The sequence below is a fragment of the Oncorhynchus mykiss genome, chromosome 21 (genome assembly GCF_057628025.1).
Source record: "Oncorhynchus mykiss isolate SJ-2025 chromosome 21, ASM5762802v1, whole genome shotgun sequence".
In the NCBI taxonomy this organism is placed as follows: Eukaryota; Metazoa; Chordata; class Actinopteri; order Salmoniformes; family Salmonidae; genus Oncorhynchus; species Oncorhynchus mykiss.
Window position 1 is genome coordinate 24,043,956 of NC_143042.1, and position 13,908 is coordinate 24,057,863.

A 13,908-nucleotide genomic window follows, 5' to 3' on the forward strand; every position below is an offset into this window, starting at 1 on the left:
AATGGTGTTCCCTAAATATTTTCATAAAGAAACTGATAAAACACACAGGTGCTAAATCAAGGTGACTTACAAAGATGAGGACCGAGAGAGGGAGTGCGGTGATAGTGTCCACAACTAAAGAATCATTGTGGAGTCTGAAAAGACATGTATCCAAAAAGCATGATGGTGTACTTACAACGTGCACATGCTAAAAGAAGGGAGTGGTGTGTGTGTGTGTGTGTGTGTGTAACAGTATAACTTTAGACCGTCCCCTCGCCCATACCCGGGCGCGAACCAGGGACCCTCTGCACACATCAACAACTGACACCCACGAAACATCGTTACCCATCGCTCCACAAAAGCCGCGGGGATCCACTACTTCAAGGTCTCGGAGCAAGTGACGTCACCGATTTGAAACGCTATTTAGCGCGCACCACCGCTAACTAAGCTAGCCGTTTCACATCCGTTACTGTGTGTGTGTGTGTTAAACATCGTGTGTCATTGTAGCAAAGTATTTATAAACAAAACATTTGAGCTGTTAAACTTTCGTTCATTTTCATTCTATTATCTATTAGAGGTTGACCGATTATGATTTTTCAACGCCGATACCGATTATTGGAGGACCAAAAAAAGCTGATACCGAATAATCAGCCGATTTAATGTATTTGTAATAATGACAATTACAACAATACTGAATGAACACTTAATATAATACATCAATAAAATCAATTTAGCCTCAAATAAATTATTAAACATGTTCAGTTTGGTTTAAATAATGCAAAAACAAAGTGTTGGAGAAGAAAGCACAAGTGCAATATGTGCCTTGTAAGAAAGCTAACGTTTAAGTTCCTTTCTCAGAACATGAGAACAAATGAAAGCTGGTGGTTCCTTTTAAACATGAGTCTTTAATATTCCCAGGTAAGAAGTTTTAGGTTGTAGTTATTATAGGAATTATGGGACTATTTCTCTCTATACCATTTGTGTTCATATACCTTTGACTATTGGATGTTCTTATAGGCACTTTAGTATTGCCAGTGTAAGAGTATAGCTTCCGTCCCTCTCCTCGCTCCTCCCTGGGCTCGAACCAGGAACACATCGACAACAGCCACCCTCGAAGCAGCGTTACCCATGCAGAGCAAGGGGAACAACTACTCCAAGTCTCAGAGCAAGTGACGTTTGAAACGCTATTAGTGCGCACCCCGCTAACTAGCTAGCCATTTCACATCGGTTACACCAGCCTAATCTCGGGAGTCGATAGGCTTGAAGTCATAAAAAGCACAGCGAAGAGCTGCTGGCAAAACGCACAAAAGTGCTGTTTGAACGAATGCTTACGAGCCTGCTGGTGCCTACCATCGCTCAGTCAGACTGCTCTATCAAATCATTGACTTAATTATAACATAACACACAGAGAAATACGAGCCTTAGGTCATTAACATGGTCGAATCCGGAAACTATCATCTCGAAAACAAAATGTTTATTCTTTCAGTGAAACACGAAACCATTCCGTATTTTATCTAACAGGTGGCATCCATAAGTCTAAATATTCCTGTTACATTGCACAACCTTCTATGTTATGTCATAATTACGTAAAATTCTGGCAAATTATTTTGCAACGAGCCAGGCGGGCAAAACTGTTGCATATACCCTGACTCTGCGTGCAATGAACGCAAGAGAAGTGACACAATTTCACCTGGTTAATATTGCCTGCTAACCTGGATTTCTTTTAACTAAATATGCAGGTTTAAAAATATATACTTCTGTGTATTGATTTTAAGAAAGGCATTGATGTTTATGGTTAGGTACACGTTGGAGCAACGGCAGTCCTTATTCGCAAATGCGCATCACATCGATTATATGCAACGCAGGACACGCTGGATTAACTAGTAATATCATCAACCATGTGTAGTTAACTAGTGATTATGATTGATTGTTTATTACAAGTTTAATGCTAGCTTGCAACTTACCTTGGCTTCTTACTGCATTCGCGTAACAGGCAGTCTCCTCGTGGAGTGCAATGTAATCAGGTGGTTAGAGCGTTGGACTAGTTTAACTGTAAGGTTGCAAGATTGAATCCCTGAGCTGACAAGGTAAAAATCTGTCATTCTGCCCCTGAACGAGGCAGTTAACCCACCGTTCCTAGGCCGTCATTGAAAATAAGAATGTGTTCTTAACTGACTTGCCTAGTTAAATAAAGGTGTAAAAAAAATAATAATTGGCCAAATCAGTGTCCAAAAAATACCGATTTCCAATTGTTATGAAAACTTGAAATCGGCCCTAATTACCATTCCGATTAATCGGTCGACCTCTATTATCTATACAATAGGCCATCATTGATTATGGCCCAATATTATTTTTATTTTATTTAACATTTATTTAACTAGGCAAGTCAGTTCTTCATTGTAAATTCTTATTTACAATGGTGGCCAAACCCGGACGATGCTGGGCCAATTGTGCGCCGCCCTATGTGGCTCCCAATCACGGCCGAATGTGATACAGCCTGGATTCGAACCAGGGACTGTAGTGACACCCAATAGGCCTGGAATATTCCCACATTCAAGCAGCTTTTTGTTTTGATTGGGTTATTTAGCCTAAAAACCTTTAGGCCTACATATAGAAAGTAAAATAAAAAAACAACTCTGCATCTCTGCCCAGCCTGGCGAGTGGCCAAAAGGGTGTTTAGAATCCCCAGTGGCTCTGCAAGTGTGGAGAGAATATTCTCCGCTGGTTTCAATACTGTACAACCAATTGGTAGGTCCAGGTAGTCACAAAAATGGGTGGGTGTTGGTTAAACTTATTTTAATGAATGGAGCTTATTTGGAGCGTTTTTTAGCAGAGCGATAGGAAAGGACAGAGCAGGATTTCCAACCGCTCAACTTGGCTCACATGCTCTGCACTGAACAAAATATAAACGCAACATGCAACAATTTCACGAACATCCCAAACATGCTCAATGGGTTACATGTCTGAGTATGCAGGCCATGGAAGAAACCGGGATATTTTCAGCTTCCAGTGCATTATCATGCTGAAATTAGGTGATGGTGGCAGTTGAATGGCTCAACAATGGGCCTCGGGAACTCGTCACGTTATCTCTGTGCATTCAAATTGCTAACGAAAAAATGCAGTTGTGTTCGTTGTCCGTAGCTTATGCCTGCCCCTACCATAACCCCACCGCCACCCTGGCGCACTCAGTCCACAATGTTGACATCAGCAAACCGCTCGTCAACACAACGCCATACACGCTGTCTGCCCGGTACAGTTGAAATCAGGATTCGTCCGCGAAGAGCACACTTCTCCAGTGGCCATCGAAGGTGAGCATTTGAGTCTGTTACGACGCAGAACTGTAGCCAGGTCAAGACCCTGGTGAGGACGACGAGCACGCAGATGAGCTTCCCTGAGAAGGTGTCTGACAGTTTGCAGTAATTCTTTCATCAGCTGTCCAGGTGGCTGGTCTCAGACGATCCTGCAGGTGATGTGGAGGTCCTGGTCTGGTGTGGTTACACGTGATCTGCGGTTGTAAGGCCGGTTAGACGTACTACCAAATTCTCCAAAATGACGTTGGGGGCGGCTTATGGTAGAGAAATGAATTAAGATGAAATTCTCTGGCAACAGCTTGGACATTCCTGCAGTCAGTTTGCCAATTGCATGCTCGCTCAACTTGAGACATCTGTGGCATTGTGTTGTGACAAAACTGCACATATTAGAGTGGCTTTTTTATTGTCACCAGCACAAGGTGCACCTGTGTAATTATCATACTGTTTAATCTGTGTCTTGATATGCCGACCTGTCAGGTATATAGATTATCTTGGCAAAGGAGAAGTGCTCACTAACAAGGATGTACAAAATTTTAAAGAAATTAGATTTTTTTTTTTGCATAAGGACCATTTCGGGGACATTATTTCAGCTCATGAAACAAGGGACCAACACTTACATTTATTTATGTTCATTATTTTTGATCATATTTACCAAGCTGGGATCAATAAATCCATACTCTGCTCTCAATTACATGTAATTACACTGAACCTACCTATTTTAATGTGGGGCAACTCATTTTCACTGAGTCCTTTAGAGCAGGGATGGGCAACTTTGATGGGGGTGGGGGCCACAAAATCTGAACTCACTGCAGTGGCTCGCAGGTCTCTGTACCCTCATCCATACCCACACATGCAGTCAGAGCCATCTCTTTAAGGGGACCCTAAGCAAAACCTTGTAACCCACCCCGCCTTGCGAACAAAACATTTTTAGCGGCCCTCTTGACAGCAGAGTGAAAATTTGAAGTTGCAGATTTAATTTCCTGCAATTCTACTCATTTTGCCATTGGCTGGAGAGAGAGAATTGCATGAATTCTGAGTGACTTATAAAATCAATGGGTCAGTAATTCAACAACGATTACTACAAGTGTAGATAGCTGGCCGCTAGACTAACTTACCAATCTAAAGAAATTTAGCTGACATGGGCTAATTGAGTGACTGACATAAGAGAAACTTCTGATGCACAACCAAATGTTGTGTATTCTATTATTCTAACTCTCAACAGTAAGTTGAGACCCCGACTGAGTTCTAAAAAAAGGAATTGAAATTGATCCGCAGGTGCGGGCCACCAGTTGTCCATCCCTGCTTCAGAGTTTTGACGTCTTTACAGTTATTTTGATCTCTTCCCTTTTTTTTTCCCTTTTCAGAGGTTGGAGGATTCAGTGGAGCATTGTGCCGGATATTACGGATCCTATAGTAAGAGACCTCCCATTTTCACATGTGTCGTATTTCCTACCTTTTTGAAATGGAATGAGCTGATTTTTAAATTTTTGGGTTTGTTTCATGTAGGAACCGTCAAAGGATGACTTGACTGTGTCTGAAAAGTTCCAGTTAGTGCTTGACGTTGCACAAAAAGCCCAGGTACAGTAGTAGTGAACATACACAAGCATGCGTACATACACGCAAACACACCACATTCAGACATTGTATGTTTCGGAAAAGTCATTTTTTTTGCCTTTCTTCACAGAACCTTTTTGGTAAGATGGCGGATGTTTTGGAGAAAATAAAGAAGTAAGTAAGAAATGGCTGTTTCACTGTCTTACCGTTCTGTACTTCTTCTCTAAGTTGGTCTGAATAGTTGATCAAACGGTTTCCCTCTCACTATCGCCCTCTCTCTCTCTCTGTGTGTGTGTGTTCAGCCTGTTCATGTGGGTGCAGCCTGAGATCACTCAGAAGCTCTACATAAGCCTGTGGGTTGCCTTTCTCTCCTCCTGCATACTGCCCTTTAAACTTGTGGGCTTCATGATTGGTGAGTACACGCACACACAATCATACACACGCTGCTGTAGCCCTCACACACACACACACACTGAGTGAAATGCTATGGTTACGTAACATTCAATATAAAAACACCATTTTATTCTCTTTGCTGCTCGGGGGCATTGTCTCTTGGCACAATTTTTGTTCCTCTCTAAAGCAAATGGTCTTCTCCTGTGTGTTCCCTGTTGGTGGCTGTGGAGGCTTTAAGAGGAAGGAGACTGACTGAGCCATTTAGTTGACAGCAGACACATGTTTTTAGAAATACATAAAACGTGTAATTAAAAAAGTATACCAACATATATGTTTTGGTACAATCATTGTACTTTACAAAATTACTGTCAACTTTTTTTTGTTTTAGAATAATTTTACTTTTTTTTTCTCTCGCTCTCAGGACTGTATGCAGGGATCAAATTCTTCATCATAGACTTCTTGTTTAAGAGCTGTCCCAAGCTGAGGGACAAATATGACACACCTCACATCGACTGGAACAACCTACCAACTGATCCACAGCTGAAGGAGAGGACCAACGCTACAATGTCCCGACGGGTGAGGACACGCACTTATGAATGCATACATATGTATACATATCCACACACACGTACACAGCATATACGGTATACAATAACACACAGGCTGTCATCTGACAACTTAAAAAAATAACTTGGCCCCATAGAGAAAGGAACCAATTCTTTATCCAACCCAAACTTCCCTAACACTGGCCTATATCCAAATGCTAAATAACTAAACCCCAAAGTTTCTATTACAACTGAAGGATATATATATATATATATATATATTTTTTTATAATTGTCGTAACTACTGTCAAACAAACATTGTAATTATTTTATCTTATGAGGAGCCTTAACCCTTTTTTTATGTTGAGCCCTTACTTAATTTACCTCGACACTGTCACCTGAATGTCATGATCTGTCGTGTGTGTGGGTGTGGTGTGTGTGTGGGTGTGGTGTGTGTGTGTGTGCGCGAGACTGTTGAGTGTTTTGCAATGGCTATCTTGGTTTGTTTCCTCAGCCAATTGGCAGATGGGCTTTGCTTTAGTGACTGTCACTATACGTTGTGTTTTGTTTCTCTCTCTCAGCTGTCTGGGTCTGAGAAGGTAGGGACTCTGGTGTGCCTCTGTCCCCTTACGTTATGTAGTGCCTGTGTGTGCCACCAGCTAAAACATGTATATACACTACCGGTCCAAAGTTTTAGAACATCTACTCATTCAAGGGTTTTTATTTTGTTTTTACTATTTTCAACATTGTAGAATAATAGTGACGACATCAAAACTATGAAATACCACATATGGAATCATGTAGTAACCCAAAAAAGTCTTAATCACCCTTTGCCTTGGTGACAGCTTTGCACACTTGGTGTTCTCTCAACCAACTTCATGAAGTAGTCACCTGAAATGCATTTAAAATAAAAGGTGTGCCTTCTTAAATGTTAATTTGTGGAATTTCTTTCCTCCTTAAGCCAATCAGTTGTGTTGTGACAAGGTAGGGGGGTATACAGAAGATAGCCCTATTTGGTCAAAGACCAAAGCATTATTATGGCAAGAACAGCTCAAATTAGAAAAGCAAAACGACGGTCCGTTACTTTAAGACATGAAGGTCAGTCAATATGGAAAATTTCAAGAAGTTTGAAAGTTTCTTCAAGTGCAGTTGCAAAAACCATCAAGCGCTATGATGAAACTCTCATGAGGACCGCTACAGGAATGGAAGACCCAGAGTTACCTCTGCTGCAGAGGACAAGTTCAGTGGAGTTACCAGCCTCATAAATTGCAGTGCAAATAAATGCTTCACGGTTCAAGTAACAGACACATCTCAACATCAACTGTTCAGAGGAGACTGTGTGAATCAGGCCCTTAATGGTCAAATTGCTGCAAAGGAACCATTACTAAAGGATCCCAATAAGAAGAAGAGACTTGCTTGGACCAAGAAACACAAACAATGGGTATTAGACTGGTGGAAATTTGACCTTTGGTCTGATGAGTCCAACTGAGATTTTTGGTTCCAACCGCCGTGTCTTTGTGAGACGTGGTCTGTCTGGGTGAACGGATGATCTCCGCATGTGTATTTCCCCAGGAGGTGTTATGGTGTGGAGGTGCTTTGCTGGTGACACTGTCTGTGATTTTATTTAGAATTCAAGGCACACTTAACCGGTATGGCTACCACAGCATTCTGCTGCGATACGCCATCCCATCTGGTTTGTGCTTAGTTGGACTATCATCTGTTTTTCAACAGGACAATGACCCAACACACCTCCAGGCTGTGTAAGGGCTATTTGACCAAGATGGAGAGTGATCCCTCGACCTCAACCCAATTGAGATGGTTTGGGACGAGTTGGGCCTCAGAGTGAAGGAAAAGCAGCCAACAGGTGCTCAGCATATGTGGGAACTCCTTCAAGAAGACTGTTGGAAAAGCATTCCAGGTGAAGCTGGTTGAGAGAATGTCAAGAGTGTGCAAAGCTGTCATCAAGGCAAAGGGTGGCTATTTGAAGAATCTCAAATATAAAATATATTTTTTATTTAACACTTTTTTTGGGGGGGGGGGGGTTACTACATATCTCCTTATGTGGTATTTCATAGTTTTGATGTCTTTACTATTATTCTACAATGTAGAAAATAGTACAAATAAAGAAAAACCCTCGAATGAGTATGTGTTCTAAAACTTTTGACCGGTTAGTCTGTCTGTATGTGTGTGTGCGCACTGAGTGTGTGCGTGTGGTTCACGACAAACCTCCCAACATTAACTGAGTGTTTGTGAATAAATGGATCAAAAATATCAATGCATGTATCCATTTTTAGTGGGCCATAATGACATAACGTTAAACTCAGTCCAAAAGAGACACTTTCTAAGCTTTTAATTGAACCCGTCTTAATTGATACAATTATGAATTCATTTGACTTTTTTTTTCTTTTTTTTTATCCATTTTCACAGACATACTCTGTAGTAACCAGGTGTTCAGTGTAATGACACAACTCCAAACCAGCACTGTCAAAAGCAACTTTAGTGTGACTAGAGTAGGATACACTATTGTCTGGTTTTCAGTAGCACTTTTATTTCCCCCATAGTTTACATCTAGAACACTAAAATGTTTATTCCTTCATATCGATGGTAAGACAATCAGGTAAGGTAAAAACTTTCTTGTGATTCCAATTAGTAGTAGGCTTTGTATAACAATCACTCAATTAGAATAATTTACCAGGTAACCCTTGAAAAACAGAGCCAACTAGTGTCTGAATTTCCCAACCATGTAACTAAGACTTATTCTACAGCTATTCGAAGACTTCTACTCTATTCTACTTCTACGTAACATTACAAATAATCCCGTCTACCTGCTGGTATAGCTAGGGGCCTGCCTGCCTGCAGCATGAGGGAGTATATTGTACTGTAGCTGTAAATGGCATGGCCATTTATCTGCAGAGCTCCCTACTCTCACTCCCAGCATTACAAACACTAACTAATCCACTACTATACCATCCTGTCTATACTGTACACTGACATCTGACCCCCCCCCCCACCCCCCACCCCTCTGCCTGAAGTGTGCACTCGCTCACCCCCCTTCAGGGATTTAGTCTTCACTAAAACATTGGATTGGTGGGTGTAAGGATGCATAGGCAAAAGACAGGTGGGCAATGTTCCACCATAATTATATACACTAGTGAGGGGTAGTGAACCAGTGAACACTTCAGGGCAGAAGGGTAGAGGATACCCTTAGAACACAGACAATTAAATAAATTAAGTGAAATAAAAATGTCCTCACTTAGAAATGAAACTAACGGAGATGACTGACTACCTACATGTACTGTAAGTGTACTGGGGGGGGGGTCGGAACTGCTCTGCGCTTTGCACGAGACCCTCACCCTGAGGCTGATGTTAGATAAGCCGCAAGTTGTTTGCAAGGCTATGTTACGAGGAGCACGTACTCCTCCTGTGTACAGATGAATGGCCTCCATCTTATGTTTCCTCTATGTGAGAGGCTGTCTACCAGTTTAGTCTCCGAGAGAATCCATAGTGGAAGATGGCTACAGTAGTGCTCTGTAGTATAATTCTTCCTCTTCCTCCTCCTCCACCCGCTCCCCAAATCCTCCTTCTCCTCGTCCCCCCTCCTCCCACTTCCCCTCCTCCTCCCGTCTAGATTCAGCCTGTGGTGGCAAGAGGTAGCTTAGCAACCGTCCCATGCGGTGTAAACCTGGATGGTGACAGCGCCAGGATTCATAGCACCAAGAAGGGAGCCTTTCATGAGATATTCAATGTCTCAGAGAATGAGCGCCCTCTACCAGGTCAGAGTACTTACTGCACCTAAAATATTTTTATTCAAAAAAACATTTCCCTCTGCTGTCCAGACGCTTGTAATAACTATTGTTGTGTGTTTCTACAGTGTGTGAGAATGGGTGGAGGTGCTGCCTCATCAACAGAGACCGGAAGATGCCAACCGACTACATTCGAAACGGCATGCTCTACGTTACAGAGAAGTAAGTAGACCTACCTCATCACACTAGCTTGTCTCTTCAAGTACTTAATCACAATAGCTTTTCACCTCGTGGTCTGCTATTCCCTTTTGGTGTGCTATCTTTACTCTCTAATGTGGGTGTGTACAACAATGCCACGAAATAGTGCCATTATGTTGCAGATTCTCAGAGCTAAATCCAAGAGCGGCTGCTTTGTGCTGACTCGTCTTTCCATCTCTCCTCTCTCGCCATCTGTCTCTTTGTCTCTCAGTTATCTGTGCTTCGAGAGCTCCAGTTCCAAATCGGCCTCCTCCAAGAAGAATAAGGTTATTAAGCTGGTGGACATCACAGATATCCAGAAGGTGTCTATCTACACTCAGCTAATTCAATATTTTTATCATATCGTTTCTATGTTTTCTGTGATATCACATCCTGAAATGCATCTTCCAACAACTGATAGGTTATTTTGAAATGAAGCTATCATAGTTGTATGCATCTGATACCATCTCTTCTCTGTTCCCAGTACAAAGTGCTGTCTGTCTTACCTGGATCTGGAATGGGAATCTCCATAGCCACTCCCTCCACACAGAAGGTTTGGAAATAAAGACTCCTTTGACCATTTATCCTTCACAGATTTGCAAACAAATGCAATTAATTTGTGGATTTCTTTGTCTCCTCCTCAGCCTCTGGTGTTTGGTGCCATGATCCATCGAGACGAGGCCTTCGAGGCGATCTTCACCCAGTACATGAAGATCATTACCACCTCCAGGCCACCCTCGGGCAGCCCTGAGCTGTAGCCCTGCCATCCCCATGGACAGAGGGCTAGGCTGGGGTCAGGGCTGGGCCACCTTCCCCTGAACCCTCCCTGGCTGGAGGAAAGTGACAGGACACACACCTCTTCTCCTCCCTCTCTTATTTACAGTGACTGGACAATCTTCTCTTTTATGACTGAGAGGTGTCTGTGCGCGCGTCTGTCTGGAGGTGGGACTTGTAGTCCAATAGGGATGGTGCACACATTCCTGCACTCTTTCTATGTCGGACCGTGGATGAGGGGGATGAAGAAGAGGGGATGGGGGGGAGACATTTTTAACACACATCTCATCATAGGAGAAGGAGCTGGCTCTCCTGCCTGCTTGCCTGACTGACAGCTTTAATTCGCTTCAGAGGTGTGTGTGTGTGTGTGTGTGTGTGTGCCTGCCCAGACAGCGTGCGTCTCTACTCACCTGTCTTCTTTCTGTCTTTCTCGCAAAGTCTGAGTCAGTGTAACTGTTACTGCTGGTCTTGCACGGAACCGTACAGACAGTATGCCGTACGGTAGCTAGATGTTTGTGTAGAAAACAGAAAGCTGTGAGAAAGTCGAGCCAACATCTGAACAACGTTCAACATGACACGAAGCCTTTTTCCATTAGTTTACATCGTTGCTGTGGATTTTCTGTGGAGACAAGCACGTTTCAGCAACAAACCGTTTGCTTTCAGGTGTCTTTTTGCATATGACGTGTGGTATGTGTTATACTTTCAACACTCACTACTGAACTGTACTGTGTCACGTACAGTAGTGGGGACCTTGGCGATGATGTTCATTGTGAAATGTTTTCAAATGCCTTTCTTTTTGAATTCTGCTTATTTTTGTAATAACCAATGGAATGATGAGGATCTGGACTTTGTTAAAGTATGTCCTGGATCTGTGGATTGTGTTATAAAACTAAAGCACACTCGCTGTTAGAGAGAGTCATAACAGACCTAAACCCTGAATACTGTGTCTAAACTGAAGGTACATGGTTTAAATGTAACATAACTGGTTCAGTGAACTAAACCTGTGTGCTGAGTAACCCCGAGGCCTAAGACCTAAAGATGAGTTAATGCCTTGGCTTTAGCCTCGTAGGCTAACACATTCTTAAGGTGCATACTGTAGGTCACATAAACATACTAAGGCCCAAAACCTGTGTTTACTTCAGTCTTTAGTGACATGTTATGGTATAGTAGTACTATAGTAGTCCTACGGTAATACCAACCTGTAGTATTAACACTGGAGTGGTCAGATGTGTACAATGTGCTGTCCTGTTAAATTACTTCTTAACTTGGTTAACTTGACCAGTAACTAGTTAACTCCTGGATGACTTATCTCAGTATTTCAATGCAAAATCGAGTCAGTCAACTGGTCTAGTTCTGTAGTATTCATTGACAGCAGGAGGAAGTAGAAGTTTGAAAGGAATATTTTAATGTCACTTTATTGTCACCATTCTAGATTAAAAGCTGGTCTTTTATTTCTCAGATAGGTTTGATATGTAGAATTGTAACGAATGCCAAACCAAGTGGATGTGCACACTTTCTGTAGTTTTGTAAGATGGCTGGAAGAGTTATTGTGGGTACATATTTCTCGTTTATCGTTTACTGCAAATGAGAGGGGAGGTTATACCATGCTCTCAGATCTTTTTTTGCCTCCGCACAACAAGCTAGTCCCCTAAAACGCATTCATCTTCCCACACTGTTAACAAGCCCATATAGACTTAGTCAGTTATTGTCTTACAAAACCCAATCTCCAGTTGTGTGACAGCTGGATATGAAATTTCATTTCTGGAGATGGTCTATTGTCTAAGGAACTCATGCTGTTGGTGTGTTGATTTTGAATGATTGTCTGACTGTACTTTACTGTAGTCTTAATGCTTACCTGGAACCTTTCTTAGTCGATTAGTAACAACTAACTTTGAAATCTGCAATCAGGGTCTGTCCTAAAAGAAGCACACTGAATGTATTGTGTTACTGCTGTAAACGCTTAGTTACATTTTTTTTTGCTGCCAAAATGTAATTTTTCTTTCTTTCTTTTACTGCCCGCCATACTCTGCCTACACTGATGTTTACTGAAGGTTGGGTTAAAAACCTTAATTGATTTGTTTTTCTTTTGTTTGGAATGTCGGTTTGAGCTCCTAGCCACAGGTGGAGTCATGAAGACTGGACAGATATCTTCCTTTTGCGTTTGAATCACTGTGTCAGCTTTTAAATCTGCTCGGACTGGTCTCAGGACAACCTCTGCTGCGCACCTTCATCCCAACAGCAAACGTAAGCCTGATCTTTGATCTGTTTTATAATGCTTTAATAGCTAAAGCTAAAGTTTAGCTCTTCTGTTGAGTTTGTTGTCATGGCAAATACTATACATGTACTGCATAGCGTGGTAATGAAAGTCAGGAGTTGGATCAAGCATATAGTAACAGATCTGGGATCAGGCTAAAAGTAGATAGATGGTGACATCAGAGAACATTCTAGTCAGATTATATTGTACGTCAATCACGCTGCAAAAACAACTGTCAGTGATCGTTCTAATGGTAGTGGCGTGCAGTACATGCTTCAATCATCATCTTTTAGCTTTTTGGATCACTCACAGGCCTTCCTTACAGACAGGCAGAGGTCGTCATGGCGACTCCGAGAGCTTCTGTCCACTGGTTTCTATTGGTTTCCACTTCTGTGGCTCTCGTTGTGTTAACCAAGTATTAGTTGTAACGCAAATGTAAACATTAGTCAATTACTTTCATGATATTCCCATACAGTATATCACTGCAAAGTTCAATATACTGTAATCATCTGTCAGTTGTGGGTAATTATTTGTCATCTGTGGGTCCGAGGACTAAAATGACAAAAAAGGAATTTATATACAATAACGTAATCTATTGATTTTTAAAGAGAACAATGTCCATTGTAAAATATGTGGTGTCCATTTTTTTTATTTAAATAAAATGAATTAAGTATTTGCCCTTCTCTGTATTGTTATCATTTGTAGTACACCTATAGATAATTATAAGAATAATGTTAGACATTCCAAATTAACACGAAGGTACTGTAGTAGGAGATGGTGTGGTCGAGTGCTGACTGCAATTCCCACATTCGGCAACTTGATGTCACTGCAGGACAGATGGATGGAGGCTGATAATGACCCTTTAGACACTAGAGGGGCAGTGGCATAAGGTGAAGAACTCCCAAAACCTTTTAGAGCCTGCCTGGTTGTATACACAATTCAGCGTGTGTGTTTTATATAAATATATTTATATACACACACACACACACACCGTTGAAGTCGGAAGTTTACGTACACTTTAGGTTGGAGTCATTTAAAACTAATTTTTCAACCACTCCACAAATATCTTGATAACAAACTATAGTTTTGGCAAGTCGGTTAGGATATCTACTTAGTGC

General features: G+C 41.7%; 1 protein-coding gene across 4 annotated transcripts in view; it reads left to right on the top strand.

Moving 5' to 3' along the window:
• The window catches only part of LOC110500282 (GRAM domain-containing protein 4), a 74,488-nt gene extending 61,023 nt beyond the window's left edge, over window positions 1–13,465 (top strand). For 2 of the 4 annotated variants that reach the window (XM_021577574.3, XM_021577577.3), the window contains 11 exons: window positions 4,655–4,703; window positions 4,797–4,868; window positions 4,975–5,018; window positions 5,147–5,256; window positions 5,659–5,813; window positions 6,364–6,381; window positions 9,411–9,555; window positions 9,654–9,747; window positions 9,995–10,085; window positions 10,247–10,315; window positions 10,407–13,465. In XM_021577574.3, coding sequence (XP_021433249.2) covers window positions 4,655–4,703; window positions 4,797–4,868; window positions 4,975–5,018; window positions 5,147–5,256; window positions 5,659–5,813; window positions 6,364–6,381; window positions 9,411–9,555; window positions 9,654–9,747; window positions 9,995–10,085; window positions 10,247–10,315; window positions 10,407–10,520 — 961 coding nt within the window. In that variant the 3' untranslated portion in view covers window positions 10,521–13,465. The remainder of the gene's footprint in view (window positions 1–4,654; window positions 4,704–4,796; window positions 4,869–4,974; window positions 5,019–5,146; window positions 5,257–5,658; window positions 5,814–6,363; window positions 6,382–9,410; window positions 9,556–9,653; window positions 9,748–9,994; window positions 10,086–10,246; window positions 10,316–10,406) is intronic. The other 2 variants (XM_021577575.3, XM_090214317.1) reach the window with 1 other exon arrangement.
• Window positions 13,466–13,908: the final 443 nt, after the last annotated feature.